Source organism: Sardina pilchardus, chromosome 20 (genome assembly GCF_963854185.1).
Source record: "Sardina pilchardus chromosome 20, fSarPil1.1, whole genome shotgun sequence".
NCBI lineage: Eukaryota > Metazoa > Chordata > Actinopteri > Clupeiformes > Clupeidae > Sardina > Sardina pilchardus.
This window is the reverse complement of record NC_085013.1, coordinates 26712928-26738573: the sequence shown is the minus strand read 5'-3', so window position 1 is coordinate 26738573 and position 25646 is coordinate 26712928. Positions and strand designations below refer to the sequence as shown.

Here is a 25646-nt window from a genome sequence, read left to right as displayed (position 1 = left end):
AGTATGTTCCAGAGGTTGGGTCAGTTGCATATCCTAATGTGTGTGTTCTCACAGATTTCCTGGGTCGGACCGAGGTACCGGTGGCAACCATAAAGAAGGAACTGGAAAACAAGGGCCCAGCGACGCGGCGACTGCTTCTACACGAGGTTCCCACGGGGGAAGTGTGGGTCCGCCTTGACCTGCAGCTGTTCGACCACAAGGCGCACAAATGAGACCGACACACACACACACACACACACACACACTCACACACACACCTTCAGCGCAAGGTGCCCCGCTGGGAAAGGGTGCACCTCGACGTGCACCTGTTTGACCACAAATGAGCGAGAGACAGACAGTCAGTCAGACACACACACACACACAAACACCACTAGTACTACTGAATCATTCAGATCTTCCACACATCACCTAGCCTTACGGAGAGAGACAGAAAGAGCAAGAAGCCCTTAACTACTGTGGAGAACACTACTGGATGAATGGATGGAAGCATGAGCAGATGGATGAATGGATGACTATCTCTCAGCCATGATGCTGAGGGCCTATGCACTCTGTCCACATGCAGACATATGACTGTTGCCAAGTGTTGTAAATGGTAGCCATTTTAGTCGTCGTTGTTATTTTTATTATTATTATTATGATTATTATTATTATTATTTTTTTATTTTTACTCTCAAGTTCTATGAGGTGTCACCATGGAGATAGTTTACCACTGGATCTGGAAATATCTCAGGATTGCTCCAAGTGTTCTTCCTTCACTCTCTGTTTGAGGCAGTCTTATTTTCCTCTCTCCTGTGCCTTTTTCGGACTGGAAAGGATGTTTTTGTTTGTCGACAGAAACTTGGTTTGTTGTAACACTTTATTGAGGGTTTTAAAGTGTCCTGAGCTGCTTGATTGCTGCTTTTTTTCTGTTTGTATGTTGTCTATTTTTTTCTTTTTTTTTTAAAGATGTAACTCCATCTGCAACACTCTCCATATTTACACTTCAATCTCCACATGTTCACTCCCAGAAATCGATCTGGCATCCAAGGACTATCTAACGAATACTGTAGAACGTTCTGAAACACCTCAGTTACTTCACCTTTTCTCTTCCCATGAACTTTTCTTAATGCTTCTGTCGGATTTTTATTTTACTGTCGGTACAAAAGAAGAGGTGATGACCATGGATGACTTCAAATTGGTCAAGAAGATCGCTGTGGATTGGCGTGCTGGGCAAAATTTTATTTATTTTTTTTTAATTTAAGCGATTTTGACTATCCACAGGTTTTAAACAGCTTGCCATAGCAGAGCAGGAATCTCCCTCCTAGAGGATAGCTGACTGTGGCTGTGTACAAGATACGTCCCCTGATCTGGTTTTGGCATGGCTCTCATTCAGATCAGAGCCAGATCAGGGTCATTCAGATGGTATGTGGGATTGAGGTCTAACTGTTATAAATCTAAGTAGTGCCTGTGTATGATTGACTAAGTTGAATGGAGTTTTCTTTTTCTGTAGAGAGATGACCAAGTCCCTTAAAGAGCGTAAATATTACTGCATAAAGATTATTAAACACAATTGTTTGTGTTTATATTCCTTTGAACTTAAATGCCATGTGTTGTATGTAAGATATTTTATTGTTTTCCTTTTTAAGGTGGTAAACCTGACTTGATTGTAGGCCAGCCACTGTGCTAACATAATAGGTTGATTGAGCAGCAGTGTCTGCGTCATGAGATGAGGGTGTCCAAACCAAGCATGACACAACTGGGCTTTCAGCAAAAATAAAAATTATTACAAACATTCTTCTTCTCTTAAACATTTGGTCTGCCTTCGCTGTAAGCCATTAAGTGAAACAAGCTACATGCTACTGTTGTGAACATAGGTTGTAAGAGCCATAGACATAAAAGAAGCCTGCAAGTCCAAGTGATGACATCACCGTCCTCCCTGCTGAGCGTTGCTAAGGACGCCACGTGCTGACTTCCGTAAACACACAGGATGAAAATATCACCATGAATCAATTTCAGCATCTCATCAATGACTGCCTGATTGATACAAGACACGTAGAACAGGCAGCAGTAGTGGTGACAAAAACCGCCACTATCACTGCAGCAACCACACGATTTAACGTAAGTCTGACTATAACAGAGGCGAACAAAATAATTATTATAAGTTAGTCTAAGCCTACATACTCCATGATGTAGCAGCTAGCCTTGTCCACTTTGTTCTTGTAGATCCTTATTTATTCACAGGCACAGTTTTTCTCTCTCCAAGACCTCCGTCATAGGCTATCTTTTCCCCTGTTGTAGATATCTCAACAACAAGCTCAAATGTTTGTGGACGCGTTCAAATATCTGATGTCTACGAGAGGGCATGGATTCTTCTTTCAAGAGAGGTTATACACTTGTGTCCGGGCTGACAAGAACTCCATTTACTCTAAATGTGTAGGCTATGTGTTTCTCATTCTACCTCATAGCAATGCTAATGCTTTTATTTATATCACCCCTTTCTGATAGGATACATGTTCCTGCTGTAATTAACAATGTAGGCTACTGTAATATAACTCATAACATTGCCTCCTGAAATGGGCCTAAGTTACATACTGTATTTTCGATAGACTAGGTCATATAGGCTACAGTAGATGTAGGTTTCAGATCCCAGATCAGAGAGACCCAGAGTTTGAAGTAAATGTGAATGTTAAGTTTGTTGCTGCTTTTGTGTTCTCCTTCTCAGGGAGGGCATGGCTTGCTACTGGTAAAGACAGCTTTGTACATCATTGTGGCCACGTACAATGAAAACATGTACCCCAGTGTGTGTGTGGAGGCTGTGGAGAAACTGGGTATGTGGAATCACTGCTGTGCACTATCATGTAGACTTGCTGCTTTAACCTCCTCATTGAATCCTAATTAAACTTACTCCCAATACTTTAGGTACCCTAATATATTGTTCATACTTGCAGCAGAGTATTTGCGAGAGAAGGGGAAGTGAAGATGATGAAGATGATGATGTACTATGCTCTCCATGATGAGCCTCCATCCTACTCAAGGGATGGATAAACAACAGTATACCACCAGTTGGTAATGTTCTCTTTTTGTAATATTGTTGTACGAGGGTTCATTGTGTTATTAAGACATGTTGAGCTGTGGTTATTTGATTAATTTCAGCAAAGAAAGCAACTCACAAACTTTCATATTAAATGTCATTCAGTTATCAGATGGGACCTTCATGACCTCAAACTCATCACTGTGGGCTTAAACGTGTCAATTGAATATTTTTGTCATGCATTCTAATCACAAGGTTGTTAATGATTCACCTCATATTTATGATTGACATACAACATATCACAGCATTGCAGTCCATTGGTTTTGCATTTATTGAAAGTAATATACAGATTTTTAAATTTGATTTTACCTCTATGAAGGACAAACAATGACATAATGTCAGCCAAAACTAAGGCAACAAGATCTTTCACAGAAAGAATACCAATACCACAACACATACAGACAGACTGGAAAGTGATGGCAGTTGACTGTGCACAAACACATAAATAAATAAAATAAGGAGATGACTTGCTACCACAGTAATGCTTCTCATATCATAATCTGAAATTGATACTGTATCAAAATATAGGTTTCATGAAAAAGAACTTGGATCTTCTACAGAGAATAAACTGCAGTTAAAAGATGAAAATACTTGTAGGTGTATTACATTAGCCATCTGCAGTCTAGGTTAACTCACAGTGGTATGGTATTTAGTGGTCAACAATGGCAGTTATAAAAATAACATCAACAACAGTTCTCTTCCTTGTGTTCAACACCTTCCCCACAAACAGTGTAAAGGTGACAAATTGCATTTTATGTTGCATACATCAAATTCATATGAATCTTCTTTCCTCGATAAACACACAACATGACATTTCTCAACAGACAACGACCTTGGCACCGCCCATAGTCAACTTCAGGGTTTTACGTTTTGTTTTTTTTACCCAGCCCATGCTTCACTTGACTACATCCTGTAGATCTCATAATCATATCAAACAACACACTGTGACAACAACAACAACAACAACAAAAACAATCTCCTGCAGGAGTCAGTGAGAACCACTGGCTGCTTAACATCCACTATGCCTGTCAGCATCAGTCACAGTAAGACACACACACACACACACACACACACACACACACTGACTGCACCTGCAACACAGGCAGGCAAGTCCCTCTCTATCCTCAACACGTATTTATTATTTACACACCTCGTCTGAACATAAACGCCAACGATAAACAATCCCCTGACCCTACGCCGCTCGTCAGACTAGCTCTGGCACCCATTCAGCGACACCGAACAACAACTTACAATATTCATGCTGGATCTTTTTTTTTTATATATATATATATATATATATAAGTATTTTTTTTATGTACCTTATGAAATGATGGTCACCTGATAAATTATGCATTAGGATCTTTTATGTATATATATATATATATATATCTCAAAAAGGTATTTAACTTTAGAAATAACTTGAATGTAAATATTACAAAGCTTGTTCTTTTCTAAGTCGTCACAGAATAGCTCAGTTACAGTTCCAAATGACAACAGATGGAATTGTGGGACACCCTGAGTTTCCCTTGCATTGTCTGCTGTTAATATTTACCCAGCTATTAAAGTATGCATTGACTTTGTAAATGAATAACAAAACATGTACACATTCCAAAACCCTCTTACAACCAAGGTTATGTCATCAGTTGTTGATCAGTAACCGTATAAATATGAGCTTTAAAACACTGAGTTCAGTAGAATATGATAAGGAAAAGAAAAAAAAAACAGAAAAATCAGCTATCAGAGGAATGCGACTATACAGTGGTGAAACTATACAAAAGGTCAAATGGCGTTTGAATAAGTGCATGCTATATAAAGGGAGCTTTTAGAAATTCAACAACAAATCATAGCATCTGTCTACAGTGCGTTTATCAAAGGGTTTTTACAGTACCTGCCCTGCACTGACTCCACTCAGTATTTAAAGTGGTATTTTTGGTGGTAAGTTGACATACTGTGCACTGTGTTCTGTAGAAACATTATAACATTATAACAACGTCTACAAACGTTATAACATTGTAAGCCATTTTGGGCAAATTGATGTCTAAACGTTAGAGACCAGAGATCTATTTCTTTTCTGGTATAGGCATTTTTTTTTCATGTGAAATTTAGGTGTACATTTTCAAGTGCACAACAAACTGTTATATGGTTTTATGATATGTGGCAAAAATCTTGGTGCAAACTGGTAGTGAAATACAAACAATATGTATTCAGGTATATCAGTGCTTTCTTTGTCGCCAATATCAAAAATTAAATAAAAAAAATAAGGACAGCTGGACAGCTTTAGGTCAACTTGATGATTGTTTTTGTGGAATTATAATATTTGCACAAGGTAATCTTGCACTGAGGTTATTAATATATATTTTTATGTTAGTTGCAGGACCAGAAATGTAGAAAAGATTTACAAACAAATAAATAACATAATCACATAAACATGTTGAAATTTCAAAGCTTAATTTGTTCTTGTTAAAAGGTGCCCCGATGCTTGTGCGTAGAGGTACTCGTATGGTATTGCAAAGCTTCATCTACAAAGCTTATTTTATACTCTTCTTTACTGTATATGTACATCACCGTGTGTGTGTGTGTGTGTGTGTGTGTGTGTGTGTGTGTGTGTGTGTGTGTGTGTGTGTGTGTGTGTGTGTGTGAAAGTGAGGGACTAAGCATCCCTCTCCTCAGCTCTTCTCCGCCTCCTTGTCCTCCGGTTCCACCTCGGGCAGCTGGTCTCTCCAGTAGGTGAACTGGCTGTAGGTGTCCGAGCAGGGGAAATCCGACGTGTTCCCCCGGATCATCAGTGGGAAAACATGGTCCACCACCTCACACAGCCGCCCGTACCTGCACACAGCACAGCAGTATTTCACTTGATGATAATAATAATAATAATAATAATAATAATAATACATTTTATTTATATTGAGCTTTACATCAAATCAATGATCTCAAAGTGCTACAATGCATACACACAAACACACACACACACACACACACACACAAAAAAAAACTTCACCACAGTCCAGCAACAGATGTGACACTAGAATATGATACGGTTCAGTAGAATACAGCTAAGTGACTGTATGTCACTTCACCACAGTCCAGACTCAAGTCTCAAGGTAAAGGAAAACTCAATCGCAATCTTTCACATACTGTAGATCTCTGTTTCTCGAGGTCTGGATTACTGTAACTACAATGCTACACTCTGCGGTCTTGATTTAAAAAATTCTCCTTTAAGGCTAGCCGAGTCACTTTCATCTATAAAGCACTTAAAAAAACAACAACAGGAGTAGAAAAATAGTAAAGTTCTTTCCAATCAAGATAATCATATTAACAAAACAACTACTTGAATTAAAGAATTAAAGAGGTCTCAGTATCGGCCCACTTACGATGAGATGTTGGTCTTGGCATGCTCCTGGATCAGCTCTCCCTTCGGGTTCACCGTGAATATTCTATTCAATGGCACCCCGACTTCCTTATAGGAATACACATCCTAAAGACGGGTATAAATAGAACAGCGTATTTCAGTGTACCATATATACCGTACCATATGCAGTATTATACTTCAAAGCTGAGGAGGGGTCGTAATCTCTTTTCAAATGTTATTTTTTCTTTTTTTTTGCGTACTGTGGGTCTGTTTCCAAAAGCAGCGTAGAAGGGCTCTGTGTTTGGGTAGAACAGTTGTTTGATGTCGGTCAGACACTCAATTTTGAACCTCTCCGGCTTCTTCTCGATCACCTCCCTAATTAAAAAAGATAAAAAACAGAAGGTGACCCATCACGCTCCACTGGACATTCGGACCAGGGTGTTTTGTTAATGGTTTACATGTTACAGCGAGTGTTTGTCTTTGGTTAATGTTTATGAATGTTGCTATGTTGATACTGAGGTGCACAATGTATTGTGGCAATACAGTACATGTAGACGGCATCTCCATAGGGGTTTGGAGACGGAACCTCATCTGTTTCACATTGACAATTATAGTGGCCCTAGTGGCAAAATATACAACAACTTAGGAAAGTACACACTAACCTTTAGCTAACCTTAGTGAGTAGTGTATTGCATTGGTATGCAATGAAAATATTGCCTAGAGTAAGGCAGATCCTTTGATGGTTTTACCTCAACCAGAGTGATATACTTTCACTTTAACGTTGGTGGAGTGGTGACTCATAACTTAAACCTTTGTGGAGTGGTAGAACATGATGTTAACCTACGTGGGCAGGTGCATTAAAGGAACACGCCAACTATTGGGGAACTATAGACTAACTGGTGTAGCCAACTTACTGTCAATTATGCTAAGCTACTGTAGGCTAACAGTGTCACACACAGAGGGGTATCTAACTGGGGTAGACCGCAAATTTCCCAAAAGTTGACATGCTCCTTTAAATGAGTAGCGGGGTGGTATGGGAATCCACCACAAAACTAACACCTTTGTGGAGTTGAATACAGTGTTAACCTGTTGTGGGCAGGTGTATTAAGTGTGTGATAGCAGGCTAGTGTTTGACTTTGGGGCGGTGTGTTACCTGTGCAAGGCGGAGAAGAGGCTGCTGGGACTGAGCAGCACTGGCCCCTGCGGTAGCATGGTGCCCCTCTCGTTCACCCAGTGCAGGTACCCACGAGTCATGCCCGCCATGCCAATCGCACGCGCCGAGCAGTACATGAACTTGTAGCCATTCCTGTGGTACACAGAGATGCATACTGCTGTTACATTGTAATAACATTAGAAAATATCATATAAATACAAACAGTCAATATGCTGTATGTCTATACAGTATACACCATATATCTCCATTGGCAAATTAATTTAAACTGAATGAATTTGCCATCATGTTTGTCAAATATGGTGTGTGCTAAGCGAGATCATAACAACGTCTTGTAGTAGAGAAGTAGAGAAAGTCTTGTAAGTGGTAAGAGAAAGTGCCCCATGTAGGTTACTCACTGGCTGACTTTATGGTAGAGGCGAGCGATCCCCTGATGGGTCCAGTCCTTCCCCAGCGTGGGGAGGATGTGTCCGAGGGTATCTGACCTGAGCGGGTGGAATGGTCACAGCGGTCAACAATCCGACACTCTCATGACACAGTTGCATGCCACAGTTAAAGATAGCTGGCCCTGGCAGATGCTGTAACACTCCAGTACACGTCTCTTAGGTGACATGTTACTGATATTTCATTTAGGACTTTTAAAGGACAGTCAACAGAAAAATGCAGATGATTAGTTCATTGTACAACAATGTTATTTTTAAGGAAATTAAGTAACAATTTTCAGTGGATTTAGAGGTCCTCCTAGGCCTTGATAATATGCTATAAACTCTGAAAATCCTTTTGATTTTATAACATAAAATACACCGTTAATATCATATTTATAATTGGCTCCCAGTGTGGCTCAGGTCAGTGTCTGTCACCTGGTGATGGTGCCGTCGATGTCGGAGATGACGATCTTGTCGTCCCAGTTCCACAGGTAGATGGTGCCCTCACATCGGCAGGTGCCCTGGTACTGGGTAGTCACGCTGAACACTACATCATTCGGACCCTCTTTTAGCTGTAGGCTTGCCTACACACACACACACACACACACATCTCAGTCTGTCATGAAGGTATGTGGTGTTTGTTTACCACTAGGCTAAAGGGGTCATTATGTAACTGCTAACTGGCATATGAGCAGTAGTGTATGTGTGTGTGAATGTGTGTGTGTGTGTGTATGAGGTGCTGTCCTCTGCTCACCAAGTACTCAGAGCGCTTAGGGAGGGTCTACACTTAACCAGATTTATGTGTGTATGTGAGGCACCTGAGCACCTGTGTGTGTATGTGTATCCGTGTCAGTGTGTATGCGAGCGTGTGCGCGGGTGTGTGTGTGTGTGTGCGTGTGCGTGTGTGTGTGCAAGGAATTGGACTCACCAGCTGCTCAGAGGACAAGCGGAGCGTCTTCCGGTACCAGATGCTGCTCGGGGTCAGCTGCGGGTCATCTGGAGAAGAACTCGAGCCGATGCGGGCGGTCCGGTTGTCCTCATCACTTGAGGAATCGTCCTTCATTCTAAACGCACCAATGAGATGCCCAGATTCACTGCAGTGCTTATTTAAAGAGTGCACTTCGCTTGAGAATGTATGAACTTGCTAATGATAAGAAGTATTCTGACCGTCATGTCAGAGAAATGCATATCAAATATAAATCATAATAGAGGGTACAGTCACAGTGTTTGGAGGCTAGCGTGTCAGAAAAACGCATGATATTAACAGAGGGTCACAGAGTTTAGACTGTTACCTGAGGGAGTCGGCCTGCACAGACTGACTGACTTCATCAGCTCCCATTTCTGATGTGGATTCCTAGAATCAGAAACAATAGTAATGATGATCTTGATGATCTGATTCTTCATAATAATAATAATAATAATAATAACATTTTATGTATAAGTGCGTTTCAAGTCACCCAAAGGCAATTCATTATAACGGAGATTAGAGTATCATGCTGTTTTCACTTTCCCCTCGTTTTAAAAGCAGAAGTACAAGTTAATCGATTTCACAGTAAACCAGCATGTACAATGACTGCTGGTTGAATATCGAGTTTAAAATGTAAGGGTCAAAATGACCACTTCGGAAGTTCTAGTAGTTCTGACATTTTTTTTTAATTTATTGGTGCTTCAAGAAAACAATCATTCGTTGCAGCCCTCAGTCCTGGTAGAATAGAATAGAAGAATAGAATATATACTTTTTTGATCCCGTGAGGGAAATTCAGTTCTCTGCATTTAACCCAATTTAACTGAATTAGTGAACACACAGCACACAGTGAACACACAGTGAGGTGAATCACACAACCCAGAGCAGTGAGCTGCCTGCCCAACCAGCGGCGCTCGGGGAGCAGTGAGGGGTTAGGTGCCTTGCTCAAGGGCACTTCAGCCATGGTGGACTGGTCGGGGATCGAACCGGCAACCCTCCGGTTACAAGCCCGGTGCGCTAACCAGTACACCACGGCTGCCCCTAACAGGTCACACTGGTACAGGTCACACGTACCGACTTGGAGTTGGAGCTGCGTCCCCTCCAAGAGAACCACCAGCGGCCGCCTTTCTTGGGCATCCTCTCCTGGACGATGTTCTCCACCGTGGCCTGGAGTAAAGGCACAGAGGGTCCTGATGCTCAAATGCAAAAATCAAAACAAAATGGACATGCACACACACACACACACACACACACACACACACACACACTAACGCAATGGAGGAAGAAGTGGAGGGGAAAAAATGTGTGCTCTGCTATGGAGAATACAATAAACGAAGAAGAGAGCAGGAGAGGAGAAGGACTAGAAGGTACAGTAGAAAGCATGCAGGACGTGGGAGTGGCACGCGTGCAGAGACAAGACAGAGACGAGACCAGACGGGCACCGGGCACCTCGGCAGCGCACACTGGCCTTGCCCAGAACACGCTGGGCATGCAGTATGAGAAGATGCCCAGGGCCGAGTAGACATAGTGCAGACACGAGTACTTCAGGAGCACATGGGGACAAACAGACAAACAGACAAACAACAACAACAACAACAAGACCATGGGAGGGAGGGAGGGAGGGAGGGAGGAACGACCAAATAAAAGTGGAGAGGAGGAGGAGAAACAGAGGGAAGAAGCAAGTTTACTGGACAGTCAGGGGAGGGGAGGAGGTCAGTCAGGAGGTCACATGACACTGAGACCAGGGAGCCGAGACGGAGGACGCAACACAGCGGACAACGACCGGACCGACCCCACCCAGCAGGAGGCGCTGTTGGATACGATCTACTACGCAACACAGCGGACAACGACCGACCCCACAGCAGGTGCTGTTGGATAGGATCTACTGTAATGTTCATAATTACTGTGTTTTGGGATAATGTATTAGTGTGTTATGGGACAGGATTTAGTATAATGTTCATATGTGTTATTATGGGATAGGATTTACTGTAATGTTCATAATTACTGTGTTATGGGATAGGAGTTACTGTAATGTTCATATTACTGTGTTATGCGAAAGAGTTAATGTAATGTTCATACACTACTGTGTTATGGGATAGGAGTTACTGTATTGTTCATATTACTGTGTTATGGGATAGGAATTACTGAAATGTTTATGTATTAGTGTGTTATTATGGGTTAATGTATTAGTGTGTTATGGGATAGGAATTACTGTAATGTTTATGTATAAGTGTGTTATGGGATTGGATTCACTGTAATGTTTTTATATTACTGCACAAGGTATAAAAGTCTGAAAGCTTCAGAGAGTAAAAGTCCAACCACACTTTTGTTCCAACCATTCACTTGATCAGCTGGTTCTAATTAGCACAACTCTTAAGCCAGGAAGATCAGCTAATTAGTGAAATCACCTGTCTTTAACACATAGGTAGAACCGATACATGGCAGGACTTTCTGAAGCCGGACTTTTACATCTCTGTTACTGCCATACATACAGCTTCACATGCAAAGGCTAATGTTGCAATTAATCAACCAGCAGGTGGCGCTAACTGAACAAAGGATACTGTAGGTCGGTAACACTGTCTGTGTTTTGAATTTAGAGATAGACCCTGTGGCCTGAATGTACTAATGCAAAGATAACACTGTGAATGAATGAATGAATGAATGAATGAATGAATGAATGAATGAGAGAGTTAATGAGTGGGTGAGACGCTGAGTGAGTGGTTGAGTGAATGAAAGACTGAGAGTGGTTGAGTGAGTGAGAGAGAGAGTGAGTGGGTGAGTGAGAAGTGTAGTCTACCTTTGGAAGAGGCTTCTGGAAGACCTGCATCGCCAGCAGAATAGGAGCGGCTGTGGCCCAGTTATAATACCTAAAAAAGGCATTACACATTTATACATCTACAGGACATCTAATGAATTATACATACTGTGCATTTTGGATTCCTTTCAGAGCTATCTACTAAGACATGTAGGTTACCATTATTCAGTGCACTGCAAACTGAGCCAGTTCTGCTCACATTGTAATTAATTCTTAAATGGGTCAGAAATTAATTATCATGAACACAGTAGCACACATCTTCACAGATACATACTTGGTTCCGATCTTCACAACCAGGTTGGGGTCATCGATGACGGTTGGATTGTCGGCAAACTCCCGGTAGGATATGGCTTTTTCCTCAAACTGCTCTGTAGGGGGGCACATCCAGACACGTCTCAGATGTCAGACCCCACAAACATCAGGCATATTTCGTCATAAAAAACTACTCCAAACATGCCCTGACACCTGAGCCCATGTCAGATGTGGAGGGAGCTGGAAGCTGTGTGACAGCAGCAGTATATTATATACTGTTTACAGCAGTACATACAAGTTTCTCATTGACTTACCTCTACTGATCTCCATGTTTTCAGTGAGTCCTCCACACAGGGAGATGGCGATAGAGGGAAGGTCCCCGGGCTGGTCACAGTAGCTGTCCACCCCGCTGTCCATGCCGCTGCTGCCCACGGACTGAGGTGATTGGTTGGCACTCCGCACCTCATGACCCTCATGACCCTCGTGACCCGGCCGTCCAGAACCGACGCCCTCACTGCAGGACGGAGAGGACGGCTTTTAGATCTTAGAACTTTAGAACTACAGTACAGGCCCTTAGAACAAAGTTTACAACGCATCCTCTTATAGAGAACATCTGAAATACCTCCATGTTCTACATGATGAATATGTGAACAATTACACAATTATGTTGTTATTATATAATGGTGCCGCAGTCAAACATCACCCCCGGTAGATAGAGGCGATGGGGATAAAAAGCTGATGTAAAAATTCTCTTTTATGACAATATTGCGTAAGACCAGAAGATTACCCCCACTTCTCTAAATGAGTAGAGTGCACCCACAATAGTTGGCAGGCCAGGACACTTGTCTGTTAAAATGTGTCCGGGCACTAACTTTTTTTTTTTTTTTTTTTTTGTCACGATAACTATCAGAGAGTAAAGCCCAAAGCCAGCTGGCTTAAGCACTCCAAAAAGCTTTGCTGGCACTGCAGCAGCCTTTAGCTGAGATGCAGGCATGTGTCCAGGGCATAGAGTGGACTGACTGACCCTACTGTAGTCATCGGCTCCCCAACCGCTCAATGGTGTTCTTTGCCCCCAACGGCACCTTCCAGGCAGCACAGCCTAACAGGCACTACCTTTACCCTATTCCTAATCCTAACCCCCTCAACCCTCATCCTACCCCTAAACTGAGGGGAGTAGTGCCTTGAAGGCAGCGCTGCCTGGAAGGCACCATTGAGGGCAAATAATACCAAAGACCTCCCCGACCTCCCCACCACTACCATTGCTACCTGCTATCTACTGAGACGTGGATGGTGTCGGTCCCTATGCCCAGAGGTGGAAAAATCCAGCTTCAGAGAGTAAAAATCCAACCATGTAATGGTTCTTCCTGTGCCCGTAACACAGGTGATCTCACTAATTAGCTGCTCTACCTAGCTGAAGAGTTATGCTAAATAGAATCAGCTGGTTATGAATGGTTGGCACAGATGTGGTAGGACTTTTACTTTCTGAAGCTGCTTTTCCGCCTCTGCCTACTGTATGCCATGTGATGTGGTGAAGTGACACTTGTGTTTACCTCTTAGGAAAGTAGAGGGCAGCCACCTCAGGCTCCAGCTCTGTGATGTCATCCAGGTAGACGCCGTCCGAACCCAGGTGATGGCTTCTTTTATCTACCAACGTACAACAACCATTAGAACTGAGCTGGTAAGTGGTATTACCCAATCAGTACCAAGAAACCATATTGGAGCTATACAGTATTGATTCTTTCAATGCTATGTTGAATGGGCTAAAAGACTACAAGTAGATTTGATATTGTAACCATATCGCCTTATACTGTAGTGCGTTCATGCAGCTGGGAAGTGAGAGAGTTCACTATGTTGAGTGACGTCAAAGCTCTCCAAAAGCCCCCACTTCAATCTGGGAAGTTCCCAGTTCAAGTGTGATGTGCACCCCCTAAACTCTAAAATTCTGCCACTTCCCAGTTGCTCATGAACGCACCAATACCTTTTGTTATGAACTACCTCCAGCTGCAGTATGCATACTTCGTAATCATCTATATACTGTCACTGCAATGTTACACAGAACAGAAGTACTGTCCATCTCTTACCCTTTCTCTTGGACGGAGAGTCTGTCTTGCCCTGTGCTCGTCCACTAGGGCTGTCCCGACCGTCGTCTAGATCATGCAACAGACGTGCCGCTGCTCCGATCCCTTCCACCTCCATGGCTGATGGGGGCGCCGTCGCCCCTGCTTCCTCTCCCGCGAGCGCTGCTCTGGGGCTGGGGATGTAGAGGGAGAGGGAGGGGGGTCCGGCGTCGGCCGTCTGCGTCTCTGGATGCGCGGCGCCGGAGATGGTTCGGAAGTGGGTGCTCTCGGACATGGGGATGGACACCGGGGCGACGGCCATGGGCGCGGGCATTTCATTCAGGAACGCCGGCTGGGATTGAGCAGACGAAGATTAAAATACGAAGATGAGACGAAGATTAAAATACACAAACAGAATAAAGTGTCAAAGGTGCATCATGTGTTAAGGTACTGTAGGCTACATTCAAAAGGTCTCAATGAAATTCGCTGAATTCTCCAAAGCAGCAGGTCAGCTCAGTTTTTACTGATTGCAACATTGGATACAGTGATAACTGATTGCGACATTAGAGAGGCATTTGTAGTGTATTATGTACTGTAGTTTCACATTCACCTCTCACCCCCCCCCCCCCCACCTCTCACCCCCCACCCCCCCACCTCCCAACCACTAGCCTGCCATTTCTCACAGCTCTCCCACTGGTTGGTATTTGAGCCCCCACTGTGTTCATCCCAGTGCCGCAGTGGCGTAGCGTGGCGTAGCAGTACCTTGGCAGCCTGTGGCAGTTCTCCCCATGCCCACAGCATCTCAGGGTTGTCTGCTTTGGCCTTGCCCTTCTGGCTCGTCAGCTCCGAGTCACTCTTCGGCGTGGACGGGAGGGAGCCAGCGGGGCTGTGTGTGTTTGGGGGGAGATGATTTAAAATGTGTTGTCTATGATTCTAAACCAATACACTTTACTGTTAAATTAGCACATTGCCTATGAGCCCCAGAGTTCATACACAGTTGTAGCCCTGTCAGTGGCTAGTACAGTAACTACAGTAAGTGGCTAGTAACTAAGGGGCTTATACAAATCCATTAACTATTCCAATAATTCCAGTACTATTCCAGTAACAATTCCAGCCAATCAACATTTGCTTTCAGTCGTAAAGAAAGCAGAATTGCCTGTTGGTTTTTAAAATATCATCCTTTAGGATTCAATTGGTTTAGATCAATTTCTAAAGATCCAAATTCTTGTTTCAGTCCTCTAGCTTTCCATCCTGTTTACCTGTGGATGTTCTAACTCTAGAATATTGTTTGTGTGTGTGTGTGTGTGTGTGTGTGTGTGTGTGTGTGTGTGTTTACCTGTGGATGTGCTGGTAGATGGATGTATCAGGTGGGAGAGAGACAGACAGTCCTCCGCCGGTGGGGATGGGCAGTGTGCAGGTCTGCTCCAGTCTGGTGCTGGGGGTTAAAGGAGAGGTGTCAAGGGTCAGAGGTCAAAAGTCAAAGGTCAAATACACAGACTAGAATCAGAAGCCGCTTTGACCTTGCTCTGGCTCAGATGCGAGCCTATTTCACTACATTATAGTCATCATATAGAACGTCTCGAGTCCCACTGAGTCTCTAAAAACAACTCCACAAGATCAGACAAAACATATGAAAATAATACCAGTGATTTGAAATCAATTCATCAACTCGTGTCCTGAGTTGATGAATTGATTTCAAATCACTGGTATTATTTTCATATGTTTTGTTTAGGCTAATACCCATGACAGGGATGGCTAGTTAAGAGTTGAGATATTAAATCACACTCTGCATGCAAGCTATTTGCCAGTAGACGTGGCAGCAAGCTACAGGTACAGGTCACCCTGACGGCTGATGTCACGTCCAGATACTGCAGCTGACTGTGTAAGTACCTCTGTGTGTGTGTCCAGCCCCCATCAGCCTGTGTGTACGTTGAGCTCTGCATAAAAGTACAGCTGGAGGTGACCTTCGACTGACCTTCTCCAAACCTGTCACAGGATGAATCCCTGTAACACACAACACACAGGTTTACATGAGCAAGAACACAACAAGTGGCTAGAAACTGCACAAAAGAAGAAAAACACACACACACACACACACATGCATTCCTGCCAAGGCTGTCTCAGGCCAACCAGGCTGAGTGAGTTATTATCCCACAGAGACCCAATGCATTGTGGGTTTCCAAGGAGAGCGCCTCTGGAATGCCTCCAAATCAGCCTCTTCTTAGAAACAAGTCCCGTATTCATCTGCAAAAGGGTCAGCATGCTTCCTACCCCCCCCCCCCCCCCCCCAACCCCTCCCTCCTTCCCTCCTTCCCTCTCTCTCTCTTTCTTTCTCTTTTTTACCCCAGCCCCGGGTAAATAAAAAACATTATCACCCCCCAGGGGGAGACAGCTAAATTCATTACGGTTACCTGAGACTCAGAGTCCATGCCAGCACCGAGATGTAATGAAATGTGACAAGGACCTTTACCCCCCCTCTTTACACAGCACACTCAACAGTTTTCTTGTTTTCCTGTCCGTCCGGGTGTGTGTGTGTGTGTGTGTGTGTGTGTGTGTGTGTGTGTGTGTGTGTGTGTGTGTGTGTGTGTGTGTGTGTGTGTGTGTGTGTGTGTGTGTGTGTGTGTGTGTGTGTGTGTGTGTGTCTGTGTGTGTGTGTCTGTGTGTGTGTGTGTGTGCGTGCTGGACACACAGTCGGGGTGGGTGTTAAGATGTGGTTGTTTATGAGCCGGACTCTGCTGTCCGGCTCAGAGGGTGGAGGAAGGAGGGAGAAGGTCAGCCTGCCAGAGGACCACAAAAGGCTTCCCTTGAGCCGCGCTGCATGAAGGGAGGACCTGGCAGAGCGCGTCGGGTTTCGTGGAAAACGTCCCCCCCCCCGTCCGTCCGTCCCCCCCCCCCCCCCCGTCCGTCCCCCTCCCCAGTCCGTCCCCCTCCCCTCCCTGCTCCGAGGGACTGGGGCTGTTTACTCCAGCACTCAGGGCTGTGCTGGCACCGGGCGCTAAAAAAAGCTCACTTGCTATTCCTTCATCGCTCTATCGCCCTCTCTCTTCTCTCTCTCTCTCTCTCTCTTTCTCTCTGTTTCTCTTTCTCTCTTTCCCTCCCTCTTTCCCTCTGCCACTGAACTGTAGCGAGAACAAACAGGCCAAGCCAACACTGGCACGAATGACTTCTGTTGCAACACAAACAACCCTCAGTGCGAGCGAGTGTGTGTGACTGTAAAGGCTAACAGCATTTAGCATGGCGAGCCAGCCCAAATTCGATATGAATCTGTCCAGGCTCCCTTTCAGAGCGGTCTGTGTCGCTGCTTTGCAGCTGACCGATGATAAAGCACCTCGGATAACCCCTGCACACAGTGACGGCCCGCACGTGATTGGGCGCGGACCGTTCCAAAGAGCACGCTCAAATCTCACAGGAAATGGTCTAAGCTCTGAGAAACGGCTCCAGATGCTTGAGTCACTGGAGGGTCTGGCAGCGATGCCGGACTCCGAGGGTCTGGCGAGCGATTCAACTCTGAATCCTCTTTTAGTGTCTTACACACACACAGCCGCAGGCCGAGGGGAAGGATGAAGGACCTACTGAGAGATGACAACAGGCTGGCTCAGGCAACAGGCAGGCTGACAGTGCTGTCAATCAAACGCAGCCTTCAGTTTGTGAAGCTATCTTATGTCCAGCGTCACAGTGTCCTGATGATCATCTCCTTTCCACATTCATGTTGTCAGTGTGTTGATGAACTCATCAAGTGTAAATGACTGAAGTGTACAAAAACTGCTTTTTTAATGTCTCCTCTGTCCTGTCTGAATACCACAACTGAGACACCAAAAGCACAATCTGTGATAAAACATCAACTTTGACTGCACTATCACTAGTGCACAAGCCTTCTCAAAACGGAGACACAAGAATAGTCACACTGTACCTTGATTTTTTCACTTTTTGTGACTCGTTTTAGCTCGTCAGCTAAATGTAAATGCAAAATGCGAGTTATCGACAAGGGCCGCATTTCCCAGATTCGTTAAGAAGCTCTTAAGTGCTAAGAGCTTCTTAGGAGCGTTCTCAGAACGTTCTTAGAGCGCTCCTAAGAAGTTCTTAGCAGCTTAAGAGCTTCTTAACGAATCTGGGAAACCCGGCCAAGGCTGGTGGTCAGTGAGGTGTCCTTCCTCTCGTCTCGTCCCCTACCTGCTGCCGCCTTTCTCCTTCTCCTCGTCCGAGCTCATGTCGATGGTGAACATGTCCTCGTCCTCCGAGTAGCCCTCGGTGTCGTCCCGCCGCATGCTGTCCACCTGGGACTTCCTGCGCCTCTTCCGCCGCTTCTTCTGCGTGCCGCTGCCGTCCCCCGAGGCCTGGGACGGGCCCAGCGTCTGGACGGACGGACCGGGGGACGCGTCGCTGTGTCTGGACGCCCCCTTGCCCAGCTGGGCCTCCATGAGGGCGCTGCCCTCGGACAAGATGGGCGAGGTGGCAAGGTGAGCTGGCACCATTCCCTGTGCGGCAAAGAGAGAGAAATATCTAGTTCAGGACAGAAATCCCTAATTCGATTCCTGACACTGATGCATGAAAACAGTTCAACTGGGATATTATATGACTCTTAATAGTTGGTGAAGACTTCAGTTGAATTCCAACAATCAACACCTAAAGCACAATATACATAAACATATATTTTGGTTATTTCTGTATTTGTAAACAGTTGCTCATGCTCAGGCATCACCAAAGATTGAGAAAACAGTACAGTAACTTAAGATGCAAATGCAACCACTCTGCTCACTTCCTACATAGAGAAAAGCGTACCCCATAGAGCACTCTGCCTTTACCTGAATAATATGTAATGCATCCCTATAACCTATAAGCCAGTATAGCCTGTGGCCTGTGTTAACTTCCACTAAACAATGTCAGAGTAATGTAACTGGCAGGCAGCTTTTGTCCGTCAGGCCAGGCCAGCCCACACACAGCTGTACATGGCCCATCATAACAACATAGGCCGACTCTGAGAGTTGCAGGACCCTGGCGAGCACAGGAGCTCACGTGTGCAGCGCTGCAGCAGAAACAGTCTCTAACATGTCTGTTTAGATTAGACTTGGCACTCGCTCCCTAACACAGCCGTCTGTGCGTGTCTCAGCACATGTCCCATACACTCCGGTGATGCCTGCTGCTAGCCTGGAGCTAGCACTAGCCTAGCATACACACCCACAGGACAGGAGGGAACTAGCTCTCCGCCATACCATAATAACATAATCATAGTGTTAACCGGTATCCATTTTGAACAGATGTGAATTACTGTATAGGGAAGGTGTGTAAGAATGCAAAAGGATAGGAGGATAATGTATACCTTTATATTAATCTCATTCTCAGTTTCCTACCCTGTTTGGTAAAGAGATTACTACTGTACATTTGATCTAGTTGTGATCTACTCCACTAACATAGATCAAGACTTGTAACATTCCATAAGCCTGCGCACTGCAGGTCTGGACATAAACTGACATAAACATGTCAAACATCAGACGGTATATCCATGGGATTCTCACTGATACTGTAGCTCTTGAATTTCCCCTTGGGGATCAATAAAGTATCTATCTATCTATCTAGCACACATTTCTGAGCTGAGAGACTAAAATGTAAACAAACAAGTGAGAGGTGGGCTACACTCTCACTGTCCATGACATATTGCCATTCAACATATGAAGAGGGTGCTGTGAGAGAGGGGGGTATTTTTAGCCTGGAATTAGATGCCCTCCAGCAAAGTGTGAAGGGGGGGGGGCAGGATGGGCCAGCCTGTGGGAGTATTAATCTGCCACCCATCGATCAGGATCCACGCCACATCTGTGATAATCTGGACCCCCCCCCCCCCCCCCGATTAATGCCGCTCGCTTCACTTGCTTCAAATCTCATCGGCAGGAAGTGGGCCAGACTTCCTCTCTGGTGTCCAGCCATACCGGAGCGAGCAGGGGTCACCTCTCTCTTATCACCCCCCCCCCGAACGCTAAACGCTCCGAAGCGCGGAGGGATTTCCACGCGGGCAGAGAGAGGACAGAAAAATAACAGCACGCTCGTCCAGGCAGCAGCTCATCCTTGCCAGGACCCTGGCGCTTTAATAATTCATGACGCCCCGACTGACTGACTGCTCCATTGTGCTGCTAAAATAGCAGTTGTCACTGCTGGTGACCTGAAAATGAGTCACGCGTGTTCCTCCGCTTCACGCTCAGACACACAGCAGCTCGGGTGTCCGGGCAGCTGACCAGGGCCACAACAGGGCCAGATGTGGGCAGCAACAGGGCCATAACAAATGGCAAATGCGCCTGAAACAAATGCCATCTGGGTGAGTCCTTCACTGTGAATGATACCGGCAAGAACATGAGATCTGAAGTTACTCTCTCACCATCTCTCTCTCTCTCTCTCTCTCTCTCTCTCTCTCACGCTCTCTTTCTCTCTTTCTCTCCGTCCAGTAACAGGATCTCTGCATGCTTGGAGCGCCAAGATCAGCCTCTCGGCTTCAGTCGGTCCATTTTTAGATAGATAGCCAACTGATATGCCAGCACACTGTGACACACTGATTGTTCACACAGAAGTAGCATGGAGCCAAACCATGTGTTCCCTTCACAACAGCTCCAGCAAGCCGCTGAGAGAAGCAGCCTCTGTTTGGTGATAAATAATAAACTGTGTTGAGGCGCTGTGTGTGTGTGTGTGTGTGTGTGTGTGTGTGTGTGTGTGTGTGTGTGTGTGTGTGTGTGTGTGTGTGTGTGTGTGTGTGTGTGTGTGTGTGTGTGTGTGTGTGTGTGTGTGTGTGTGTGTGTGTGTGTGTGTGTGCGTGCGTGTGAGTGTGTGTGTGCATGTGTGTGTCTGTGTGTTCTTATACAACTGTTCACCACATGATTTTTCTCAGTTTTAAGGTGAAACAGTCGGGTCTGTGGTGCCGAATACTCTCTGAAAAGACACAGCCAGAAGAGAGGTGTCTCGTGTCATCATTTATGTAACACGGACAAAAATAAAGCACCTTCACACAGTTCACACAGAGTTTTGGCCTCCCGCTGGAGAGAATTCGTCTTTCTGCTCGTTTGCTCAGTTAGGTTGACTGAGTGTGTGGAGCGTTGAGCGTTGAGCGTTGAGCGGAGCGAGAAACACAGCGCTGGGGCTCGGCCCGGGGTCTGTCTGCTCCACTCATGAGAGAGAATAGAGGAGGCACGTGTCTAGCGCTCCTGCTACCAGGGTAAGGACAGCCAGAGGGACTGCTGCCACACACACACACACACACACACACACACACACACACACGCATACACACACACTCACTTGAATTCTTTATTTGAATCCACAAATCAGATTTCTTACAGAACGGATTCAAATTTGCAATATGGGAACATACAGCTTTAGCACTCAAGAGTACATAAAGCATTGCCTGTGCAACACAGCAAGCCGTGATAGGGCTGATATGGAGAAGAATTGTGCCTGCTGTTGAGATAAAAACCAAAACACTTAAACCGCACAGCACAATGTCATGCCCACAAACAACACACCATTCTGTCATGTACAGTACATTAATAGCCGGAACCCGAGTGGTTCTGGCACATGTTCCGTACCTGGTCGTTCTCAGACTCCTTGACGAAAAAGGCCTCTCCGTTCTCGCCCAACTTCATGTGCAGGCTCACGGGCTCCCCGTTGATCTCAATGTCCACCTGGTCACAACAACACGGGACATGATGGTTATAACACAGGAGACACAACATGTCCACTCGCTCAATGCAAACATACCACCACCACGCCAGCAGGAGATAAGCTCTCCCCTACTGATATCACTGACTTAAGTCAACACATTTACCATCACCAGCTATGTTTACCTTTGCTCTCTATGATAAATGACGGTTATATGATGCCGATCCCGCCTTTGTCTCTGGATTGATTTTTAGTGAGTGATGATGAGTTAAATCCCTCATTGAAAGATTTAATGTATTCATGCAATCATAAGCAGCTCTCTAACTCCCAGAGTGTGGCTGATGCTGGAACACACCCAGACGTTGACCCCAAATGTTCCACAGATCTGCAGCATTATAAAGAATGCGTAACTTGCATACTATACTGTGCAATAATTATACTGTAAGTCTCTTTGGACAGAAGTGTCTGCCAAATACCATAAACATAAACAGAATGTGTTAACAAAGGAATTATAATCGAATTACATTGAACAACAATACATTTTAATGTAGCCTGACAGCAGCACAGAGATTTAGATAGCGGATAGTGCATGCAGCCCAGAGCAGCAGAGAATGTTCCGGAGCTGAGCCGGAGCGTCGGACTCTCTCTGCGGCGCGGGCTCCTTACCAGTTTCTCCCGCGAGCGGAGCACGCCCATCTTGCCGAAGCGGACGTGGAAGGGCGAGCACTGCAGGCTGCCGTCCGGCTGCCGCACCACGATCACATCGATGCAGCCGGACAGGGTGGCCGGGTTCAGCCCGCGGTACAGCTCCTTCACCTGCACAAACACCTGGCCCGCCAGCTGCCCCACGTAGTTCATGGTCTGCGTCTGTCATCAGAGATAGAGAGATAGAGAGAGAGAGATTAGATTTTAAAATGTATTTTATTACAATGTGCAGCGCAAAGCTTCAGTCACTCAACACAAGCAGCATTTTTAACCCCCCCCCCCCCCCCCCCCAAATCCCCACAACATAAAAATAAATAAATAAATAAAAACAGAGAGAGAGAGAGAGAGAGAGGAGAGAGCAAGAAAGAGCGAGGAAGGAGAGAGAAAGAGAGTTGGAATTTCCCCAATAAGAGTAGGTCAACTGTCTCTAAGTGCTGTAAAATAGGATTAGAGACACCAAAGTGACTCCCTCGCTGATGATAACATGTTTGCCGTCACCTTGTCGTAACACTCTGTTGACAGTGCGTAAACGGGCAGCCCAGGGAGAACGGAATACTAACAGCAGTGGGAGACTAGGGAGCCATGGCTAGTACAGTAGTATTCAGCAGATTTAGCTTTCATCCAACGTGATAAAGACCTGCAAGGGCAGGTTTGGGAATCAGACCCTGGGCCAGTCTATTGTCTGGCAGCCGCAACACCCACTTTGGTGAAAACACCCACTTTGGTGAAACAGCATGACAGTTATATTCTATCTCTTGTTGAGGGTTCAAAACTGCTGCTATACAGTCTAGTAGAGGAAAGGGTGGCTTCGCTGCAAAACTCAAATAGCAGTGTGCTACTGATGCCCAGCTGGCACATATTTGTGGGGTCCTGGGAAATGCGTCCGCTGTGGCGCTTGGCTCTTTCAAAACGGGCACAAGAGAAAAAATGCCTAAAGCTGCACAAATGGCAGAATCAATGTTTTGAGGTCACTCAGACACAACAAGCAGCGCGGCTCCCCCCGGAGCCACATCACCGCACCGTCTCATGCACTCTCACAGGAAACACAACACACAGAGAGAGAGAGAGAGAGAGAGAGAGAGAGAGAGAGAGATGTAGAGGAAGAGAAAGAGAAAGAGGAAAAAGAGAGAGATGGAGAGAGTGCGAGAGACAGAGAGAGAGGCTGACAAATAAACAGATGCAGAGTGTGTGTGTGTCTGTCTGTGTACTGTAAGTGTGTGTGTGTCTGTGTCTGTGTGTGTGTGTGTGTGTTGTGAAGGTTTAAATTAAATCCACTGCAGTAGGGGCAGTAATTACCCCATCCAGATCACTATAGTTTTCAACATTAAAGGCCCATCATTACCCTCCTCCTCCTCCGTCTGAAGCGTGCATCTCTGCCATGGTCTGGTAAACAGACAGACCCACAATACCTCAGCCTGATGGAACAGCACAAACAGCCTCGGGCCAATGTTCCCTGGCAAAGCCAACCAAACGATTGACGGAGGATGACATGGCAATTATAAGAAACGATCCTACCTCGGCTTAATCATGATGTTACGGCTTCATAAGGGCAAAGGACAAATAAAACTTCAAAACTGTTCCAAATGGGGGGATTCAGTGGCTATAGAACACTCACAAAAGACAAAGACACAAAGAGCAAACCCTCTCAATTACCTCAGGAATGAAGTCACGTTGACATGATTTGATTAATTCCCTTGCTTATGTTTTTACTAACGGTCACGCAACTTGGGAGAGAAAAAGCTGAGACCTCAAAGAAGACTCCCCTTACACTGCACTCTAAAGAGTCTGTTCACATGGGTGTGTTGGACCCTTGATTAAAGTGTTAAAAGTACAGTACATTAAAAAAAACTGTACCATTTCAAAGGGCTGAAGTAAATTGAGGGATTTAGGATTCAGGGTTGCCAACAGCATGTGAGTGGCACTGTGAGTGGCACTGTGGTTAAATGCTACACTTAAACTTTACTTCAGAGAAAACCAGGCGAGAGGCAAGCCGTCACATGTTCGAAGAGTCGCACCATACTAGGGATGTACTGTAATACCAGACGCTCCGTGAATGTGATGATCCAGCACTCTCTCTCTCTCTACTGTGCCTTCGGTTTTTACATTAACCCAGGAATAGGTCCGACCACAGCGGCCGCTACCCTCTACCAGCTCTCATGTGACCGTTTTTATCACGGACCGCCATTCCTCCTCCGCCGCAGTCCTCTGGCATGGCAAAGGAAGTGTGTGAGTGTGTGTGCGTGTGTGTGTGTATGTGTGTGTTCATCTAACGGCCGTTCATTTCATGAGTCTATATCCAGTCTCTGAATAGCAGCATTTTGGAAAAGCACACTGTGGACACAGGGTCATTCACGAAGGTGGCATAGCATGGCACTCATTCTAAATGCCATGCTATGCCACCTTAGAGAGTGAGTGACCCTGTGTCCACGGTGTGCTTTTCCAGCACGCGTGTGTGGCAGTGATGACGAAGGTGGAGGACACACAGGTGCCAGGGACAGCTTGATGTGCAATGTTTTTATGGAGCTGGGACAGTGTGAGGCTTAATTCACAGCTTGTTACAGTGGCATATGAGGACAATTACATAATTAGTCCCCCCACCCCGCCCCACCCCACCCCTGAGAAAAAAAAACAAACATGCACACAGACACACAAACACACACTCTCTCTCTCTCCCTCTCTCTCTCACACACACACACACACACACACACACACACACACACACACACACACACACACACACACACACAAGCGTGCACACACACACACGCACACACACGCACACACACGCACAACGCACACACACACACACACACACACGTCATACCCTACACTGACTTTTCACAACCTAAGCATTAAAAAATCACAGGAAATGTCAACATGGAAGGTCATTTCAAAATAACAGTTCTTCCTGAATGACTGCCAATGTGTAAGAGCGCCACTAACGCATCATGCGATAAGTCATTAGGGTAATTCTCATTCAGCACATCAATACAATGTCATGAGCAGCATCAACCTATTGAATGTGACACTGACTAACACATGGACAAAAACAGAAAGGGCTTGTCCTCAGTAATAATTCACAGCACAGAGCAGTCTCTCGCACACAAACACTAGCATTCAAGCCAAAATACCTCTATTTATCCAGAGACGATGAGATTCAGACCATATTCAGATTAAGATGCAGATCCATAAATCTGTATGAT

The 25646-nt window shown here is 45.3% G+C and overlaps 3 protein-coding genes across 5 annotated transcripts in view; 2 read left to right on the top strand and 1 right to left on the bottom strand.

Moving 5' to 3' along the window:
- itsn2b (intersectin 2b) overlaps positions 1 to 1773 on the top strand; it is a 47614-nt gene extending 45841 nt beyond the window's left edge. For both annotated transcript variants that reach the window (XM_062523814.1, XM_062523815.1), the window contains exon 39: positions 55 to 1773. In XM_062523814.1, the coding sequence (XP_062379798.1) occupies positions 55 to 212 (158 nt within the window). In that variant the 3' untranslated portion in view covers positions 213 to 1773. The remainder of the gene's footprint in view (positions 1 to 54) is intronic.
- Positions 1774 to 1950: 177 nt separating this feature from the next.
- Positions 1951 to 3181, top strand: pfn4 (profilin family member 4). The gene is made up of 4 exons (XM_062522282.1): positions 1951 to 2097; positions 2278 to 2412; positions 2702 to 2807; positions 2928 to 3181. Exons 1-4 carry the CDS (start codon positions 1981 to 1983, stop codon positions 2954 to 2956), a joined length of 387 nt encoding a protein of 128 aa, XP_062378266.1. The 5' UTR covers positions 1951 to 1980; the 3' UTR covers positions 2957 to 3181.
- A 136-nt stretch (positions 3182 to 3317) lies between these two features.
- lpin1a (lipin 1a) overlaps positions 3318 to 25646 on the bottom strand; it is a 30953-nt gene continuing 8624 nt past the window's right edge. For both annotated transcript variants that reach the window (XM_062522280.1, XM_062522281.1), the window contains exons 2-21: positions 22405 to 22605; positions 21666 to 21761; positions 18274 to 18578; positions 15994 to 16107; positions 15440 to 15538; positions 14866 to 14989; positions 14128 to 14455; positions 13597 to 13690; positions 12361 to 12560; positions 12069 to 12162; positions 11777 to 11846; positions 10054 to 10146; positions 9308 to 9369; positions 8944 to 9079; positions 8451 to 8599; positions 7989 to 8075; positions 7573 to 7725; positions 6680 to 6794; positions 6442 to 6545; positions 3318 to 5896 (exon numbers count right to left, since the gene is read on the bottom strand). In XM_062522280.1, coding sequence (XP_062378264.1) covers positions 5737 to 5896; positions 6442 to 6545; positions 6680 to 6794; positions 7573 to 7725; positions 7989 to 8075; positions 8451 to 8599; positions 8944 to 9079; positions 9308 to 9369; positions 10054 to 10146; positions 11777 to 11846; positions 12069 to 12162; positions 12361 to 12560; positions 13597 to 13690; positions 14128 to 14455; positions 14866 to 14989; positions 15440 to 15538; positions 15994 to 16107; positions 18274 to 18578; positions 21666 to 21761; positions 22405 to 22605 — 2784 coding nt within the window. In that variant the 3' untranslated portion in view covers positions 3318 to 5736. The remainder of the gene's footprint in view (positions 5897 to 6441; positions 6546 to 6679; positions 6795 to 7572; positions 7726 to 7988; positions 8076 to 8450; positions 8600 to 8943; positions 9080 to 9307; positions 9370 to 10053; positions 10147 to 11776; positions 11847 to 12068; positions 12163 to 12360; positions 12561 to 13596; positions 13691 to 14127; positions 14456 to 14865; positions 14990 to 15439; positions 15539 to 15993; positions 16108 to 18273; positions 18579 to 21665; positions 21762 to 22404; positions 22606 to 25646) is intronic.